Source organism: Aethalodelphis obliquidens, unplaced genomic scaffold, assembly GCF_003676395.1.
Source record: "Aethalodelphis obliquidens isolate GAN/ISIS:26980383/991018 unplaced genomic scaffold, ASM367639v1 scaffold12, whole genome shotgun sequence".
Taxonomy (NCBI): Eukaryota; Metazoa; Chordata; class Mammalia; order Artiodactyla; family Delphinidae; genus Aethalodelphis; species Aethalodelphis obliquidens.
In genome coordinates this window covers 6,709,674-6,730,827 of record NW_020837956.1, presented here as the reverse complement: position 1 = coordinate 6,730,827, position 21,154 = coordinate 6,709,674, and the positions used below count along the sequence as shown (strand labels likewise).

At 39.3% G+C, this 21,154-nt stretch overlaps 1 protein-coding gene across 5 annotated transcripts in view; it reads right to left on the bottom strand.

Moving 5' to 3' along the window:
- The window catches only part of SRBD1 (S1 RNA binding domain 1), a 230,536-nt gene extending 222,094 nt beyond the window's left edge, over window positions 1–8,442 (bottom strand). For 2 of the 5 annotated variants that reach the window (XM_027113215.1, XM_027113216.1), the window contains exons 1-3: window positions 8,373–8,427; window positions 3,188–3,267; window positions 2,220–2,397 (exon numbers count right to left, since the gene is read on the bottom strand). In XM_027113215.1, coding sequence (XP_026969016.1) covers window positions 2,220–2,397; window positions 3,188–3,267; window positions 8,373–8,423 — 309 coding nt within the window. In that variant the 5' untranslated portion in view covers window positions 8,424–8,427. Of the gene's footprint in view, window positions 1–2,219; window positions 2,398–3,187; window positions 3,268–7,891; window positions 8,041–8,372 lie in introns of those variants that run through there. The other 3 variants (XM_027113219.1, XM_027113217.1, XM_027113220.1) reach the window with 3 other exon arrangements.
- Window positions 8,443–21,154: the final 12,712 nt, after the last annotated feature.

Sequence of the window (21,154 nt, the reverse complement as noted above, 5' to 3'; positions counted from 1 at the left end):
CCTTGGTAGGAGGAATGACATTTCCTCCATGGCAATAGGACAGAAGGTGAACACAAATATAGATAGCTTGGTCGTGAGAAAACTGGAAACTTCATATATTCTCAAATAAATAAAAGGCAATGTCATCAGCTGAGTGAGAGAAGAGAAAGGAATTCAGGAAGTTTAAGAAAAGAGAAAAAGGTGGAAAAACAAACCTGCTGAAGAAAAATAATGAGGTTACCAGATATTTCTGATGCAATTTTGAGGTCTGAGATTATGAATCTAAAGTAAAACAAATTAGGCCACTGGTGAGACTGTTTCCTGCAATGGTTAGCTGCTCAGTGCAGGCAGGAGAGGCTATGGCTCACCCAGTGCTGGGGTTTAATCAGCCATGTAGGATCGAATAAAAGAAGGGCAAAATGGTGAGACTATTCAATAAAAAGTGATTATGTAATCTAGGCTAGATTAGGTAGGAAAAGAAAAGGGCTGATGGACAGTGACAGAGCCCTAGAGTCAAAGAATTAGGTAATGGATCTCAACTCTGGCTGTACATAAAAATCAAATGAGGAGCTTTAAGAAAATAATACCACTGGTGCCAAGGCCTACCTCCAAAATTCTTTCCAGATTTAATTGGTTTGGAAAAGGGGCCTGGGCATTGGTTTTTTTTTTTTTTTTTTTTCAAGTTCCCTAGGCTGAGAACTACTGATGAGAAGTTGTGACAAATTTGCAAAATTACAGCAGTAAGGGCACCTGAGCAAGTAAGCTGGAAAAACAGGAAATGATGAGCTGATGGTACAAAAGTGAGATAGGAGGGAAAGAAATGTCAGCGGTAGCACAGTTTCTGGTCATGACAAGATTCAGGTTGAGCTCACGAAAGGTGTGGTGAAGGCAGAGAAGAAGAAAAAGGCACTGGAGGTGGGGAGGTTAAAGAACCAGGAACACAGGGTATTAGAAGGCTCATCCAAGTGGAGGAGGGTATCACTGAGAAGAGTGAAAGAAGATGCAGAGAGGAAGATACAAAGCAGGAGCTAAAGTCTTCAAAGAATGAAGAGGAATGGCCAATGGACTGGCAAATTACAGCAACATGGAGAGGAAGAGACTGAGTAATGATGGATTTTGTCTACAATGTTTGCTAACCATAGATTTTTAAATTATTAAGAGGCTACCAATTCTACCTCCACCCAAAACCAATTCTAGCTCCACCTAATTAGGGTTTTCAATTATTTTGTTTGGTGGTGGTTACACAAGAACAAGATGCCAAACCAATGAAATGAAATAGTCTAACATGCTCTATGTGCTTTGATTGAGCCAAAAAACTTGTGGAATATCTCTTAAGTGAGAGACTTTCTATGTGAATTCCCTTTTTCCCTTTAAAAGAAATATACATATACCAAGCACCATGGGAAGGATCAAGAAGTCACCATGACAAGCGTTCTTAAGCTGTATGCTCTTGAACCATACTTTAAAACTTATGTGTACATTTTACTGAAGAGAAGGTTCATAACTATAATCAAATTCTCAAAGGGTTTGTGACCCCAATACAAAGAACCCCGGAACTAAGAGATATTTCCTAATTAGGCAGTCAAGCTACTTTTAAGTGCAGCTATGCCATGCTCAACAAAAAACCTCCAAATTCTGCCAACAAGTCAATACTTTCTCAGCTATAGATAAAGCCTACCCACCCACCCACTAAAAGTGTGTTCAGTGAAAAGCTTGCATGCAAAGATGAAGAAACAGAGGTGCTGGCTGATAGGAGAAAAGATCGATTCAAATGTCCTATCCAAGGGTACAGCAAGGTACGATGTAATGTCCCCTCTATACACGATAAATGAGTCCCTGGGAAGTCACGCATCCACTGCATATTAAAAGAGTATTCTTTTAAATGAACTAGGGAAGCTGTTATTTAAAGGAATACCACAGTGAATGATTTTGGAAATGCATAATCCTTTTGGTACTGCAACAGAGCCTATAATTTATTGTTGTTGGTTTTTTTAATCCAGATTGGTGTAGCCACAGTGTTTGCTTACAGCACGATATACATATGTGCCAGTTGATAAATATTCCTTCTGCTCCAACACGGTGGATCTGATGGTAAATACTATTAAGGCCCCTGGCAGAAGGCACCATTGCCCTGCAGTTTTTGCCATTTACCTGCTTTGTCCTAATCCATGTAAGGAGAAAGTAGCATCACTAATTAGGAAGGCACAGCAGTGTTCCTTCTATCCAGCTAAAGCACCTACCAGCTCTTCCTTAACAGCCACACCTTCTGAGCCATCTTTGGTCTGTAGGGTGTTCTTCTTCACCCGTGGCGCCCTCTTCAGTTTGGATTCCTTGGAAACAGGCAGCTTACGGCTTCTGGGGACCTTCTTTTGGGGCTCCCAGGCACTATCCTCCTTGTCATCTTCAGAGGCAGATGATCTAAAAGTAAAACAACAGAAAAATTTCCAGAAAAAATGAAGCCAAATGTTAAAGGTGAAAAAGAGATATATGTTTTTTGAAAAAAGAATAAGGTAGAAGGCGTTTAATATAAAATGAAGTGATGTGAACACAGAATATGAAGAGATATCGCTAAGAACTAAAGCAAGAGAGTTGACCAAAAACACCCTCCAATACGTTATAAATCACAGGTCTCCCTCCGTTCTCCTCTCACCTAACCAATACACGCACCTGTACACTCAAAACATAAGAAATCATGTATTACCTTAAGTAATAAGTGGGTCATGTCACACCATAGTCATAGTGAGGTTTTCCATTTTTAAACAGTGTCTAAAGACATTTTTGATTGTCCCAACTGAGGTGGGGGAGGGGATGCTATTGGCAACTAATGGGTAGAGACCAGGGATGCTACTAAACATCCTACAATGTAAAGAACAGTCCCTGTACCAAAGAATTATCTGGTCAATAGTGCTGAAGTTGAGAAACTGTGCTCTAAAGGAATATAACAAACTCCACTGCCCTCATGGACCTTATATTCTAGTGTATATATTTTATATTTAGTTGGTCACTTTCTCCTTGTTCAATAGTTTATCACCAACACCTAAACACAGCCTGGGACACAGCATGAGTTCAATAAATATTTGTTACATAAATGAATGAAAAAGACACAGCCTTCTTCAACACAAATGACTTCAGAAGTTAGTAAATGGCAGAATGCATCGCCTTAAAATACACATCATTCTCCCACCCCATATGAAACCAGTATGCTTACAACTCAGAGAAGGAAGAGAATTCATCTTTGGATACCACAGTTTGGACCTTTACTTTTGCTCTTCTTGGCAATGATGACATCTAAAAGAAGAAATACAACATGAAATCAGTGTGATTTAAATCACTGATCACTTATTTTCTCTACAAAATGATGTGCCATTCAAAACTAACACTCCAATACCTCTGCTGCTAGAAAATGTCACGGGGGAAAATGACAGTCATTCACAAGCCTAAACACTTGTTTCCCCTCCTATGTGGCTGCCAATTATAAGGGCAGCTAACAGCCTTCCCATGGTTTCAAAAGCCTGATGAGTATGGGCCATCTCTGGAAACATATAAGTTCCTGTAGGGTGAGAATTCTTCATTTTTTAGAATTATATGCTTGCATATACTGCAAGTATTATTTGATAATTTATCAGAAAGCAAATTATAAAGTCCTTTATTAAACTCTATCTCAAAGACAAGAAATACCTTCCTTCTTCTTTATCTTCTACAGTATAAGCAGAGGCCCATCTACAAAGTTGGCAGTCAAATAAGCAATGCTGACTGACTGAATAAGCAGCCAGGCTATTCCTAAAACAAGATAATCTAGTCCCTTATAATAAAAGCTCACAATTTTTAAGTAAAATAATTAATCACAAATGCCACTAGAAAACATTTCCCAAATTCAAAGGCCCAGCTCTAAAAAAAACAACAAAAAAAAGGACTCAAATAACCAGAGACATCACACAATACAGGAAGTAAACAAATTTACTTTAGCTGATAAATTTTATTACCTAAAGACTGTATGTCAAACCATAAAAACTACATTAGACTCTGACATGCTTGTAAACCTTTAAACAAGTTCCTAAACCTGTCATATGTTACAATGCCTCCGTTCTAACTTCCACTTGGAGAAGGAACAAACACCTCACAGAAATACCAAAGTGGTTGTCACAAAAGGGAACATGTCTCCCTGGCAGCTATAGCTCAACTCAGTCCAGTGGGTACAGAACTACTGGACAGGAGAGTGCCCAGAGGGGAACCAGGACAACAAAAGAAGTAGACAGGATATTCTTCCATCTTTTCCTTCACTGCCTTTTCTGAATTTTATGTTTATCAAGGTCATCATTCCTCAAATAAGTGCTCCTAGATACTGATCATAAAGGAATGGATAATTTGTGATTTCTGTGTTGTACGTATTTTACCACAATAAAACAAAAACAGAAAGAGTAAGTCAGTGTATGATGGAGTGGCATTTCAATCAATTTTATTTATTCATTTATTTTTGGTTGCGCTGGGTCTCTGTTGCTGCGCGCAGGCTTTCTCTATTTGCGGCGAGTGGGGGCTACTCTTCGTTGCGGTGCACGGGCTTCTTGTTGTGGCGCGGGGTCTTCTTGTCGTGGTGCGCATGTTTCTCATCGCAATGGCTTCTCTTGTTGCAGAGCACAGGCTCTAGGCGCACAGGCTAGTTGTGGCTTGCGGGCTCTAGAGCGCAGGCTCAGTGGTTGTGGTGCACAGGCTTAGTTGCTCCAGGGCATGTGGGATCTTCCCGGACCAGGGATCAAACCGGTGTTCCCTGCGTTGGCAGTTGATTCTGAACCACTGTGCCACCAGGGAAGTCCAGAAATGAATTATTGAATAAGTGGTATTAAGACAAACAGCTATCCCTCTGGAGGAAAAGAAGTGTTTAATTCTTGCTGCCACACCATGAACTAAAATATATTCCACACTGACTAATGATTTAAATGTACCAAATAAAAGTACAGTACTACAAAAGGCAAAGAAGACTGTTTTGATAATTCTGAGTGGAGGTGGGAGAATTAAGGTTTTCCTAGGCATGACTCGAAATTCCAAAAGCCAAAAAGATTAGCAAATTTTACTATATAAAAATTAAAACCCCAAGTCAGCAGTGGGAGCATTTCAGAACCAAACCAATTTACTCTGCAGTATCCTCAAAAAAAAAAAAAAATCACAGGACATGGTATCTGATACCTTGGAACTAAGGGTAAAGGGAGTCAGGGCTGGGTGTAAGCTGTCTGAAGCAAAGGAATATCTCTAGATGCCCTACTCCACTTCGTGCTATTAACAACTGCCCCAGGAAAAAGTCTGGAGGTTTATTCTCTGGAGAAGGTAAAATAAGTCTCTAGACTAGAGGACATGAAGTACAGTTGTGGACATGGGAACCATACAGGCTGAATGTTAAACTGAGATTCCCGGCCCCCTTCCCCCACTATGCTCCTAAAAAAGCCTCCTACCCTCCAGGGAGGAGCATGGGAAGATTCTTTGGAGAATCTGACCAGCCCAAGAATAAAAAGCTGAAGGTGCTAAGCTCCTCGACAAACAGCCCAACCAGATCATCCGCTCCCATCACCCCCTTCTACATTACACCTGAATTCAGAACTTTCCCACACAGACCACCATGCACCAATTCTAACTCCACACTTCAGCTTGAACAGAAATGTGTTATAAATAGGGGTAGACAAATCCTTGGGAAGCTCATAAAATTGTAATTAACCACTGGAGAAGACTTTCCTAAAACAAATATTTCCAAATGCTCCTTTATCAGGCACTCTGGAGGCAATGCTGCCATTAAGAGGTGAACTTGTCTTTTGACAAGTAGCAAAAACAATATGAATTTGAAAAAGGAGGTGGGAAAGGAGAATATGCATGAACACATAGGCCTATTTCTGGCAAATCAGTTTTAGAAAGAGTATATACAGAAGGTAAGGACTTAGAAATTCTTTCTTAAAAACTGTGTACCTATCTAGGTATACTCCCAGGGGTATGTATACTCCCAGGGGTATCCATACTCCAGTTTTACCACCAATGTTCTGGGAAGTGTCCATCTCCAATCCTCCCATGTTCTCTTATTTCCTATCATAGGATTTGTAGATTAACCAAAATATAATCCATTTGCATGGTTTTAAATACTTGTATCACCTACATACTAACAAACCTAATACCTCCATCACAAATCTTACCTCTGAGATTCAGATTTACATAATAAACTGCCTGCCTATGAAACCATCTAGATGTTTCACAGTTATCCCAAATTTAACATATCCACAATGGAACTCCTGATAAACTATTCCTTGTCCTAAAACCCATTCGGATCTCAGTCTTTCCCATCTTTGTACATGGCACCACCATCCACCTAAGATGAATGGTTCTTTGCTAAGTTAGAACGTTGTTAAAATTTTAACAGTTTCATTGAGCTATAACTGACATACAATAAATTATTTGTGTTTAAAGTGTACAGATTTGGTAAGTTTTGACATATGTATACTTATCTCCACCATCAAGATACTGAACATAACCATCATCCTCTAAAGTTTCACTTGCTAAACCAAAACCTTGCAAATCTGTTATTTCTTTCATCTCCCACATCCAGTCTGTAAGTAAGTCACATAAATTCTGCCTCCAAAATGTATCTTAAATCTTGATGATCTCCAGTGAGGCTTCAGTCCCAAACGCTTCTCACCTGGACTACTGTAATAGCCTCTTAACTGGCCTCCCTGCTTCCACTCCTGCTCCTAAAACTCATCCTCCACAAACCCATTCAATCTAACATTTAGAAAATGCTTTAAAACCATTCAATGACTTCCTATTCCATCCTCCATTTAAGAGTCAAATCATATTTTTTACCACAGCCTTCTAGAACGCCTTGAAGAAGTGACCACTGCCTACCTTTCTAACCACATTTACCACTCCCTGTAGCTCCTCAGCCATAGTCACAACATTCTTTCAGTCCGTGTAACAAGCGTGATCCTTCCCCACCCCAGGTTCCCTCTGCCGGGAGCACTATTCCCCCTGCTCATCAATAGGCTGGCTCCTTCTCAGCGCTTAGATCTCAATATTTTAGGCCTAACATGCATTTCTCAGATAAAGTATTATTATAGGACACTATTTATTTCCTTTATACAGTACTATGTAACATAATCTATAATTATCCTTGTTTATTGTCTGCATTCCCCACGTTTACTTCATGGCGGTAAGCACCACAAAGTTTGAAGAAACCACATTTGTCTTTTTCACTTCTGTATCACATGGAGCCTGGCACTTAATAGCTGCTCTATAACTATTTTCAAATGAACATAAGAATATATATATATAAATAGTCTCTACACAGGAATATACATTTTTTTCCCCAGCACTATTAGGCAACATCACACATGGCACTCATTGCTTTCTTGAAAAAGTGATGGTACAAGAGAACATCCCTATTGTTAGTGGCTTGAGATTTTCACTCCTCCAAGCTCTCTTATCTCTGTGGGTACGAAAGCTGACTCAGAATCAATAACTTGGAGGTTGCTATGATGTTACTGAGAGGAGGCACCAAGCCAGGGCAAGTGAAAAGCGGAGGAGAGGCTGGAAAGACCTGCACACACACAAATATTACATTAAAATTGTAAAAACAACAATTAGATAACTTAAAGGAAAACAGGGGGAACAACTTTTTAAGAGGCACCTAAAGAAGTTACCCTGTGTACCAACAAAAGTCCTTGGAATGTCAGCACAGATCCCTAACTTAGTAATAAAAATAAAATACTAGAGCTGGAAAGAGCCTCAGAAATCAGACAGTCCTGCTATTCTCTTTTATGAATAAGAAGCCTGAGATCCAGTGAAGTGATATGGTTTACTCAAAGGGAAGATCTATGTGGCATAAGGACCAGAACCCAGAGCCCCAAACACAAAGCCTAGGCTCGTTTCCCATTGCACATACATTATATTTATGACATGCTGGCGAATGGGAGGCTCGAGAAGAGGTGCCTGGAGTGTTCCCATTCGTTCCTTTCCTCTACAGTTATTCAGTACCTCCTACGCGCCAGGCACACTACTGAGGATGCAGCTGATTCTGCCAGGGCCATGATCTGATAGTGAAAAGGGCGCTTCCTCCCCCATCTCCGATTTGAGGTTTGAAAACAATCTAGGTCTGCCCGGGCTTTCCCACGTCTGCCCCTTTGCGCTAAGAGCTTGTCTGAGAAGACGCGCCAGGTGACACGCGGCAGGTAGGAGGGGTTTTCGAGGGTACGGTATGAGATACAGACTGCAGACAGTAAACTGTAATGAAACTTCTCACTTTAAAAAGGGATGTTATTTCCCAAATGAGCGCTCAGAACTTTCTTAATGGCCCCAAAAATACCGGAGCCCTGCGGGCTCCCGCGAGCCCGCAGGAAGACCGCCAAGGCGGACGCTCAGCTCACCTTCCCGCCCGGCGTGTCAGAAGGCCCGGGATTCTGTGTGTGCGACCACATCTTCCGGTTCCCGCCGGAAGTTTTTCAAACGCCGGAAGTCCCGCCTGGTTTTTCCCTGACTCGCCGCATAGGCGCGCAGCTCCCGGAGAGGGGTGGAGCCGAGCCAAGCGGAGGCGGAACTAGAGCGAGGATCCCTTGGGACCCGCTCGTCGACTGGGGGCGGAGCTCCATTTACCCACATCCGGCGGAGGGGGTCGTGAGGTTCTTGAAAAGGTCGACGGCTTCCCAGTTTTATTTCTTTATCTTCTGTTAATCCGCTTTGCTTGTATTTTCTTCTCTTTTAAGTTTAATCAAGAATGTTTCTGTTTATTGCATTATTTGTAATTTGCAAATGTGGAAAAACGAAAAACAATCAAGCTTTATTCTAACGTCAATCTTAAATGTCAGTAATTAACTTCCCTAAGGGTGTTTCCTAAACCCTGAGGTAAAGGTTTGCTCGAGGCTTATGGAACTATCCCAGTTTTGCCTCTTCTGTTAAGCCCTCACGCAGCCCCTGAGGTTTATGGGAGAGTTTAGCCCTAGAGTCATTACTGTCTTACGTTGGTCTCTCAGGCAGCTTGGGGGAGGCTTCCATCAAGATGTCGGAATAGAAGGACAGGGGAGATCACCTCCTCTCACGGGTACATCAAAAATACATCTGCATCTGAAACAATTCTCACAGAATACCTGCTGAACGCTGGCAAAACAGCTCAAACACTCCAAATCACAAGAAAGATCTCCACGTGACCAGGTAGGACAAAAGAAAAAAAAAAAGGAATCTCAGGCAGCTTGGTACACTGCCAAACACACTGATTGGGAAACCCGGTTTTCTCAGGAACTTACTCGTGCTCTGGGCAAATACTTTATGTCTTTGGATTTATTTCCACGGCCTACCCCTCCATCTCACTCCTTACCTGATAAGGTACCCCGCACATATTAGTGGTGAATATTCACTGAATTAATTTACTTGAGGCAAATGCAGGTCCCAGTTACCTAACCTTTTGGGGCAAGAATGGAAAAATCCATTTCATTTTTAGATTCTTGAAAAGTGCTGTGTCTTAAGTCCTGATAACCTAGTAACCTAGGTGAGCTATCCTCCATATCCAGCAGTTCCATTTCCCTTCCCAGAAAACAAAAATAGCCCCTACTTATTATCTTGATGAGGCCAAGTATCTCAACCCCACTTCCATACTCAAAGCCCCACTTTTTTTCACTAACGGAACTTAAAAGCTATTATAAAGGTCTCCCAAACAATTCTTCTTTCACTTTCCCTTTAATATATTTTCTCAAAATCAGTTCTCATTAGAAATGAAAAATGACTTGTTTTTTGGTGTTGTGTTTTTTACAAAGTACATTAAACTCTAAGCGCCAAAGAAATTAGATTGTAAAATTAGGGAAATAAGGCTGTTAGTCTAGATTAGAATTTAGCAAATCAAAACCCCATGGATTCGTCTTAGAAGACTCTAAAGAGCAGCTTTCCATGCTACTGAATCATTTCCAGGAACTCTTAAGTGCTGAAGAGCTGAGCAAGCTATTGAAATGGCCCTTTGGGTGCTACAGATTCACCCACAATGAACATAAATTTTATTGGCTAATTTTTGCAATGGGGAGGAAAACAGGACCCCTTAACCTTATTCAGGTCTCTTTGTCTATATCTAAGATCCTTGGTGATAAGGATCCATTTCTGAGATTGATTAGGGATTTGTTTTTTCTTTCTTAATTTGCAGCCTTATGTTGCGTTTTGCAATGGTTGCAGTAGATCTGCAACTCTGCTGCAATCAGTCTGCTCCACAATTTCTAGTTCTGAAGGAATTCTAGAGAACACATTATAGTTCAGGATATGGGGAAGTGAAACCAGGTCATAATAATCACCAACAACAATTTACAATTTATCATTCACCTACTTTTGATGTCGAAGTGTGCTACGTAGGTTTAAGGTACAGGTGGGTAAAGTTTAACCAATATTCTACAAAATCTTTTGACAAAATTCCTGTCCTGAAGGAATTTTCAAATAAGACTGGGGACTAGATACAGCCACAAGAGACAGAGACTCAGACAAGACAGTCTAGATTCAAGGACTAGGTTGTACATGGGAGTAGCCACATTACCAGTGAGAACAAGAGTAGGGCCTGGCCAGCGTAGTGTTGGACCTTGATTCCCCTCTCCTCTACCAGGGAGAATTGTCTTTCAACTGGGGAAGAAAAAAGATTAGTAAGCTAAAGTAAATAACCTGGTGAGGTTTTAGACATCAGACACCTGGGGAAAATAAAAGCTAGGGCAGTATCTTCCAAAATTAATGTAGGTAGTGACCTACTCCAAAGGCAAGTAAGTTTGTCCAGAACATATTTCCCTTAGAATTTTGCAAGAAAGCTACTCCCACTAAAATATGTCAAGGGAAATTTGTAATCACTAGGTATAAACCAGACTCCACGGCAAAAACTGTCTTTTCTCTCTAGAACCTTGCCCAGTCTCTTGTTTACCTTTGGATCTTAAGTGCTGAATTCTGAGAAATTCATGGGTTTAGACTTACAGCCTGGAATAATCTGAACACCAGCCTGAGACTAATGCAGTAGAGTTTGGGAGTAATGAAAACATGTTTTGGATTTTCTTGGAGGTTATTTATTTTATTGCTCCAAAGCAAATAGCTCTTTGTATGCTATTTATTGGTATGTATTACTGTAATAATAATAGTAATAACTTACAGTCATTCCTCATCTACCACGTGCCAGGTGCTAAATTAATGTTTTTACATGTATTTGTGTATTTAACTCATATCAGCTCAGTGAGATGTTGCTATTATCCTCTTTTTATGAAATGAGAAGGCCAAGGTATAGATAAGTTAAATAACTCTTCCAAAGTCACATCAACTATTAAATTGCAGATCTGGGATTCAAACCCAGTGATCTGCCTTACTCCAAATCTAGAACTCTTAAAGACATCCATATACTACCACCAACTTGAAGCAAGTTCTTTTCTTTCTCCATGATGGTGGCCAGTGTAAGACTCAAAATCCTTGAGATGCTCAAGAACCATTGAATCTCTAAATGTACTAAATAAAGTACTATCCACCCACCTAAAACATAGCAAGGCCATTTTCCCTATTGACTTCAAACTAATTTACGTTCCATGAGAACAAAAATTTTTAATATAGATGCAACTGTTTCACCCACTAAATTGTAAGATATTTGGATCTAAGTCCTGGAACTAAGTCTTAATCATTTTAGTCTCCCCGTCTCCAATTTCTCCTTCCACCCACACAGTGTCTAATAATACGTTACAAATAATACGTACCCAATAAAATAGTAGACTAGCTCTTGGACCCAAGAATGTGCCTGGAGTAAAGAAAAATCCTTCCTTGTACTAGAAAAGTAATCTAAAGCTCCTGCCACACAGAAGGGGGGGTTACCATTTTAAAAATCAAGTGTACTTTTGGAAATTCAAACATTTTGTCACTTAAGAGTCAATCACTTAGCAAAGGCAAAAAAGTCTGTTTCAGATTAGAGGATGTACAAATTGAAACTGAGCCCTATTTCATAAATGTGTGTGTTACCTCCTGCCCATCCACTTTCCCACTATCAGAAGCTCTCATTCCTAAACACTACAACTCATTGGCTTCAATGAGCTTCCCTCAATAACTCAGCCAGGAATATGGAGGATTTTCTGCAAAATCTAAGACACTGGGAAGCAGAGAGGGGACTGCCTCTGTTTCCCAAATGAGAAAGGGGTTTCTTGTCAAGTGAGGTGGACTGGGCTGGTAGACGAGTTCCCAAACTTAGACTTCCCTGTTGCTCTTTCATTCTGGCTAGGAACAGCAGCATAATTCCGGAGTGCTAGTCTAGTACTGAGGACAATGCTCTAACCCAGAGTGAGTTTGTCAGTCTTTTGTGTAAAAGAAAAAAGATTCAAGGGATTAAAATCCTGAGTTTTGAAAAAATATTGAATGGATCTTGAGAAGGCATCAGTTAAGCGTGAGGAAATTAATTGTACAGATTTTTCAAGGAAATGGATATTCATGCATCATTCAAAAGGATTATACACATTTAAATTTATCTTACGTGAAGTAAAATTGTGGGATTTACATATCAAGCTAGAATATAATTTTAATCTTTCGCTGAAAACTGAAATTTTCAGTGTTTTGTCCACTTAATCTTTTACAAATCCTCAAAGGATTTTTGTAATGAATGTAATTAAAAGCAATGTTAAGGGGGAAAAAAGTCTGAATCATCGACAAACCACTGTATCTATTGCATGGCCCACTGTTCCACTTATCATCTGCCTGGCGAAGTCACTGGCTCAATCACTGGCACTCAATCAGTTGCACTCATGAGCAGACATATTGCAAAATTTTCTCCTGGTGAGTGTCTCATCCTCAAGTAAGTGTCCAGGGACCACTTCAAAGGCCTACAATATCCATTGAATGGCCTGAGATCCAGGCATAGACACCCCAGAGAGCTCATTAGGAGATCCTAATGATGGCATGGCTGGTTGAGTTGCAGGGAAGGAATGGAAGGCAGTATAGTGGGACCAGATTTATTTTGTTCATCACCACAGGGAGCCATGTCTGAAGACTCTATACATCAGAACTAGTAGTTTGTTTGCAGTACCTTGAGTCCCGTCTTCCAGCTTAATAAACTGGAACTATCTGCAAGGTGCTTGTTTGAAACACTCATCCAGAACCCTATAGTCAGCGTTTTAATACTAGGAGCTTCACACACTAGCTGGAATTCAAATTTAGAAAAGCATCACGTGTCAAATCAGTCTATGTCCAAGTTTGTGTGTACTCATGTTTTTAAGTCAAGTTTATTGAGTATAATTTACATAGAGTAAAACTCAACTTTTTTATTCTGACAAACACATACAGGCATGGAACACAACCACAATCAAAATATAAAACATTTCCATCACCTAAGGAAAAAAAAAAATGCCCCTGTGTAGTCAACCTCCTCCCCTATGCCAGCCCCCTGGCAACCATTCATTGTTCTCTGTCCCAATAATTCCATCTTTTCCAGATTATCATGTAAACAAAATCACACACTATGTAGCCATTTGAGTCTTTTTTTTTTTTCCACTTAGTAGAAGGCATTTTAGATGAATCCATGTTGTTGCATGTTTCAGTAGTTTGTTTCTTTCTATTGCCAGTTAGCATTCCATTGTGTGAATGTTTGTTTAGCCATTCGGCAACTGATGGACATCTAGGTGTTTTCTTTCCACTTTTTGGCTCTTGTTAACAATGCTTCTATGAAAACTCACGGACAAGTTTTTGTGTGGACGTGTGTTTTCATTTCTCTTGGTAAATAAATACCTAGGAACAGGATTGCTGAGTCACATGGTGAGTGTTTAGTTTTATAAGAAACTACTAAATTGTTTTCAAAAGTGGCTGTACCATTTTGCATTCCCACCAGCAATGCATGAGAGTTCCAAATGCTCATCCTCACAGGGACTTGATATTGTCAGGTTTGTCTATTTGTCTGTTTGTTTGATTTTTGCCATTTAATAGGTGTGTAGGAGTATCTGATTAGAATTTTAATTTGCATTTCCTTAATGACTAATGTTTAGTTATTTGCCACTCACGTATCCTCTTTGATGAAGTGTCTGTTCAAATATTTTGACATTTTTTACTTGGATTTTTTGATTGTTGAATTATGAGAGTTCTTTATATGTTGTGGATACTAGTTCTTTATTAAATATGACACTTGGCTTTAAGAGTTTTGAGTTATTACAGGCAACTGCCATCATAATAGCACACAGAAAAATGATTCCTCCTCTGACTATGAAGAAAGCTCTACCACAGCCAAGTGTCCTTCAAGAGGCTAGCTAACAGATGGTATCAAAACCACCAACCTTTTTACATGCATGAATTTTCCTGAAACGACCATTACCACAGACAGAAAACATTCTTTGTAGAAAAATGGCCTAACTTCACAGTGAAGGATGATAAAAGTATGAGCTTAAAATACCCTCAGCATTTGTCACCCTAAAGGAATGCTTTAAAATTGAGAAAGTGGCATGCACAAGCTTTTAGCAAATTATGTGGAAAGTTAGCTAAACCATAATGTTCATACAGAAGTGGGTATTTTGTTTAGACTGGACCATGACCTGAGTATAAGAAAATCCAAAGAGTTTACCAAGAAACTCCTGTTGGTTTCTGAAAGAGAGTTTAGCAGAAGTAGGTGTGGCATATATAAGGGCCTTTCATAACTTTCTCCCATGAGCTTTTTTTAAAAACATTTATTTATTTATTTATTTATGGCTGTGTTTATCTTCATTGCTGCACGCATGCTTTCTCTAGTTGCGGCTAGCTGGGGCTACTCTTCATTGCAATGCACAGGCTTCTCATTGCAGTGGCTTCTTTTGTTGTGGAGCACAGGCTCTAGGCACGTGGCCTTCAGTAGTTGTGGCTCGCAGGCTCAGTAGTTGTGGCTCTCAGGCTCTAGAGCGCAGGCTCCGTAGTTGTGGCACACAGGCTTAGTTGCTCTGCAGCATGTGGGATCTTTCCGGACCAGGGCTCGAACCCGTGTCCCCTGCATTGGCACACGGATTCTTAACCACTGCGCCACCAGGGAAGTCCCTGCCATGAGCTTTTGTTAGTTAGGAGACCCAGATCTATAATTCCTATAACTTTCAGGCCTGTTTCTAGAAATCATTAGCTAGTACTTCTCAAATTTTAATGCACATAAGAATCACCAGCAGAACTTCTTTTTAAATGCTAATTTCCAGCCCCTAGCACCCAAAATCCCAACTGAATGAGTTTACCATGGCATCTACATGTATCTCAGTACACTGGATGATTCTGATGGGGTGTTTATACATTACTGGAAAAACTGGCCTAATTCTTACCATGTACTTGATTTAGAAAGCTTAGAGGACTGAGCTGTAGCAGTAGGGTTTCTACAGTGTTTTATGGTGCTTAACCTTAAACGCCACCTTCCAAAAGGTAGACCAGATAGTTCCTGCTAGCCACACTGACTATGATGGTATAGTTTATTAACTGAAAATAACTTATACTTACAGATTGCTTAATATTTGTAAGATAATTATGGTAATTATATACTTTTTTGTTTTGTTTTTAAAATAGTTTTTGAGGCAGATAGATGATATATTTATCCCCATTTTAAGGTGATAAAACTGAAGCTTAGAGCATTCACCCAAACTCACCCCAAATTACAGAGCACTATTAAATAAATGTATCACAAACTGAAAGAGTAGTTTTATGCAAAATACTTTTATACCTACTTCAACTAAACGCTTATATATTATTTATCTATTGCTGTATAGCACATTACCCTGAAATATTTTTTTCATGCTGTAAATATTTTAAATAACCTCCTGGTAAATAAACTGGATGAACTGGATTCCAGAGAGACTGAGTCTGGTCAAGTAAGAGTGCATATTCAAAGATATATTGAAAATAATGTCCCAACTATTTCATAATATAGCAAAAACGTCCAGTTATAAGACAAATAAGTTCTAGGAATGTAATGTACAACATAATGACTGTAGTAAACAATATTATATTGTATATTTGAAAGTTACTAATAGAGTAGATCTTGAGTTCTCATCAGAAGGAACTGTTTTATGTCAGTTGCATGTTAAATAATCAACCTTATTAAAAAGTAAATTTATGTAAAAGTAAGTCTGTCCTAATTCTAGGAAGTATTGTTTCTGTACCCCAGCACACAAATCCCTGAAAATTGTTCATTTTACTGCTGGGCCTTTAAGCTTTCTTTACCTCAAACCTGCCTGTTGATGAGAGGGAACCATAAATGCCAACAAGAATTGATGGTAATCACCCTGGAACCTGTTGTTATCCACACCCAACCAGCACTGGTAGGATCCTATCTATGTCAAACTTGAAAGCTCTGGCCCTGAAAATTCTGCCTCTATTCTGTATTGAACTTTTTGAGTTCTTTTTGGAATAGGCCTGAGATCTCAGCTTGGCCCTACTTGGTAACTATTCTTTGCCATCTGGAATTGCTAGGATTGATTTTGCTTACTTGAGATTTAATACTACTTTTGTGTGTATAAAACATTCAGAGTGGTCTGGGAAGTGGCTACTTCCATTTCTAAATATCATCATCAACAGAAATGAATCAGCAATGCTGTTTTAGTGACACACGTAACTGCCAGCATCTTAGAGTCATGCATTGCAGCTGCCTCCTGGTTTATTTAGCAAACACTAGGAATGAGCTATCATGGTAACCCAATGGTTGCCAAGTGCTTTGGTGCCAATTAAACTGTTTGTTTGTTTTTTTTTTACTTTTCAAGACGTTTCTCACCCCACCCTCCCTAGATACTGCTAGATGATTCTGCTGAAAGTCATGTCTTATAAAAGAAGAGCATCTGATATATTTATGCTTTGCCTTATAGAACAATTTCATCAGTAGAAATGTGAAGGAAGCAATGAGGCGAACAGCTATAGTGAACTTAATTTTAACTAATAAAAATCTGCTTGATTATTTACAAGTAACAGAAAACTTGGGAGAAAGGGACAATGTCAGTTGGAGTTAGTGCCCAGCCAGGCACAATGCTGGACTTGGGTTGAGATTGGGGCACGTGATGGCACAGCCATTACTAAGAACAATCACAAAACCATGTACAAATCTGCACAGAAGTAGTGGTATCAGGAGGACTCATGTCCAGTTGCACTTTTTGAGTTTGAATTATTGTTCAAATGTTTCATTTATTAATATAATTATGATTAAAAATGTGAAGGATACAAAAGGGAATGCAACAGAAATCGTCACCTCTGCTTCCCAGTCACTTTGTTCCCCTCCCTTTGAGTGATCTTTTTTACCAGTTTCTTGCAAATTCTCCTAGAGAAAATTCTTTGCATATGCAATCAAATGAAATAATATACTTTAGCAAACCTAGGATCCCATTGATTGGAAGATGTGCCATTATTATGTTTATATATTATTAATATACATATACTATATATATTATATGGTGTGTTGTATTATATGGTATGTATTATACATATACTATAATTATAGTATGTTATACTACTACAAAAGAAATTTTTAAAAAAGCACTGTCAATTAAACTGTGATTTGCCTCTATTATACAATGAATTCTAGTTTCGGAGACATTCAAAGTGTGAAAATATGTGCATTTTAGAATCAATGAAGTATGACTTATATTCTTTTTTTCAAATTTTACACAAAAGATTGTAGCCTATGTTTATGATTCTGTATTATGCTTGCTTCACTCAACAATACATCCTGGAGCTTATTTCGTATCAGTACATAAGGTATTTCCTCCTCCTTTTTTATGTGGGAGAACTGTGAAAAGAGGACTTTAATGAGTATGTTCTATGACAGAAAGTGAAAAAGGAAGGAATAGGACACTCTTTGGAAAAGATAGTGAATAAACTGCAGATGACTGAAAGAAAAAACCATAATAACCCTTATTTTGCTTGTTTCTTCTCCAAGGATAAAGATATTCATATTGGAAAGTGTAGGATAGATATCATGAAAAAAGGGCTCAAGTTTGCCATAAAAGAAAAAAGAATAGTAAGATGATGTCTAGATAGTTTATAGGAGTGAAAGCCTCTGAACCCGAACAAATACAAACCACAGCACTAAAACACACAGACATGACAAAATCACTTGGGGGAATTTTTGTGAAATAATGAAGGAAGAGGTGACTGAAGATGTGGTGAAAGATTTGTACAAAAGTGAAAATTATAGGAAATACAGACTAGCAAATTTTCCCATTCATAAGTTTTAAAATACATTATTAAAAATACAGTTTATTAGCACTTAAAAAGTTAAAATGTCATGCTTATTTTAATTGAAAAAAAAAGAGGTGATTAAAAGGAACCAGAATAGGTTCACTAGAAATGTTATGCCATGGCTAGGTTGTGGCTATGGTGAGGGGGAAGGAACTGAAGAGAAGCTTGCTTTGCCAGCATACTAAATGACTGCCCTGCCAACAGTCAGGGAACATTACCTTCACTTGTGCTCTGAGTGACACACTACAAAGGACAACAAGGTAAAAAATGGAACTGGAGTCAAGTTATGTCTCAGATGCTACCTAGTAACCTTGGAAAAGTCACACATTTTGTTTTTCCTTATCTAAAATAAGGAGACTTCATTTATTGATTACTAAATTCCTTTCTGTAAATTACATTTTAACTATAATCTGGTTATAACTATATTACATATAACTATATATTATCACTCTAATGTAGGAAATTTGAAAGATCAAGAGTTTTTTGATGTAAGCAAAATGTCTGATGTTTTTCATGATATCTTTATGGAAGTGATGAACAAATATGGATTAGGTTCCCATCTAGTTCCAATCAGGCTGACATTTCTATGCAACAGGTTGATCAATAAATCAAATAAAAACATAAGATTGGGAAAACGGGAAAACCAGTGTTCAAAATCACCTCAAATTACTGAAAATGTGCCTGAAATCAATAAAAGGAAATTTAATAAAGTTGATCTTGAACACCTCTACTTTGATTGTAAAAAAAAAAAGTCATTTATGATGTGGAGAAATTATGTTGCTGGTGGAAATGTAAAAATTGGTGCAGATGCTGTCGAAAACACTTTGATGGCTCAAAAAGTTAAACATAGAGCTGCCATATGACCCAGCAATTCCACCCCTTGATATACACCCGTGGGAAATGAAAATGTGTTCATACGAAAACTTGTACATGAACATTCATAGCAGCATTTGCAAAAGCAGAAAAGGGAAACAACCCAACTGTCTTATCAATTGATGGTTGGGTAGTATGTCCACACAATGGAATATTATTTAGCCACTAAAAGGAATGAAATACTGATACATGCTACAATATGGATGAACCTTAAAAACATTATCCTCAGTGAAAGAAAACAAACACAAAAGGCCACATATTATGTGATTCCATTTATATGAAATGTCCGGACTAGGCAAATCCATAGAGACAAAAAGTAGATTAGTGATTGGCAGGGGGTGTGGTAGGGGGCATTGGGGAATGCCTGCTAATAGGTATGAGGTTTCTTTGGAGGATAATGAAAGTGTTCTGGAATTAGATTGTGGTGATAGCTATGCAATCTTGTGAATAAACTACATACCACTGAGTTGTACATTTGAAAATGGTAAATTTTATGGCATGTGAGTTATATCTTAATATAAAAATTAATTAAAAAGTTATTTACAGGGGCTTCCCTGGTGGCGCAGTGGTTGAGGGTCCACCTGCCGATGCAGGGGACACGGGTTCGTGCCCCGGTCTGGGAAGATCCCACATGCCGCAGAGCAGCTGGGCCCATGGGCCATGGCCGCTGAGCCTGCGCGTCCGGAGCCTGTGCTCCGCAACGGGAGAGGCCACAACAGTGAGAGGCCCGTGTACCGCAAAAAAAAAAAAAAAGTTATTTACAAAAAATCAGTATGAGAGACCAGACTTCATAGTTTAATAAGGTGAAAACAAAACAGCAATTCTGAGTTGGCTGTGAGCTCTTAATTGAATCAACAGACTGAAATGGCTGCTTAAGAGAGTACGCCATCTTGAGTTTTGTTAATGCTTACTGAGAACATATTGAGAATTAGGCCAAGCATTTCCAGGATCATCAGAACAACTCTGTAAGTGGCTGTTATTATCTTCATTTTACAGAAAAGGAATCTGAGGTTAAGTGACTTGCCCGAGGTCACCCAACTAGGAAGGGGAGGGCCAAGCTTTGAACCCAGTTAATTTGACTTTGGGAACTATGTACCTGACCACTGCACCATACTTGTGTTAAGAAAAGATTAAAGTCCAGATCAAGGAAGGTGATAGCCTGACAGCCAACTACACTAATCATACTTCATCTTGGCCATCATGGCCAGTTCTGAAAACCACACTGATGGTTTTAGATTATGTCCGCAAGCTCTTTGATGCAGCCCCCTTCAAAAGGTGAAACTAAACTTCCCTCCTTGAGTGTAGGCTGTGCTTTGTAACGGGCTTCTATAGAATAAGGAGGAAGTAATAGTGTGTAATTCTGATATTAGGACATAAAACATGTTATGGCTTCCCTCTTGCTCTCTCTTTTGGATCACTACCTCTGAGGGAAGCAAACTGCCATATTTTGAGGACGTTCAAGCAGCCCTATGGAGAGTTCCACACGGCGAGGAGCTAAAGCCCCCAGGAACTCAGGCCTCCTGCCAAAAACCAGCAGTGACTTGCCAAGCATGTGAATGGGCCTTCTTAGAAGCAGATCCTCCTGTTCCAGTCAAGCCTGCAAATGACTGACTCTTGACTGGGACCTCATGGGAGACCCAGAGCCAGGACAACCCACCTAAGCTATTTGTGGATTCCTGACTCTTTCTTTTTGGACTGATGAAAGTGTTCTGGAATTACATTGTAGTGATGGTTGCACAACCTTGTGAATATACTAAAGAAAATCACCGAGTTGTACACTCAGAAATGATATAAAATAATACACAGTTAAAGCATCAACTAAGTTTTAGGGTAATTAGTTTCATGGCAATAGATGACTAATACATAACTTTAAGGGACACTGAAAAACCTAAGTGTGTCCCAAGAAGGACAACCAGGAGGTCCCTAGGGTTTTAAGCCCTGTCATGTGTGGAATGTACTTGAGGTGTTTTTGTCTGGACTAGAGGAGTCTGAGGCGGACCTAGCTTCTGTGTGCAAAAATCTTCCAGCAGGGTGACATCAGCATCAAAGCTGAATAAGATGTCCCTCGTCGTGTCCCACCCCTCAACAGCAACAATTTGGCATCCATCCATGGACAAAAGTGCCTGTGGGAGCTGTGGAATCCAGT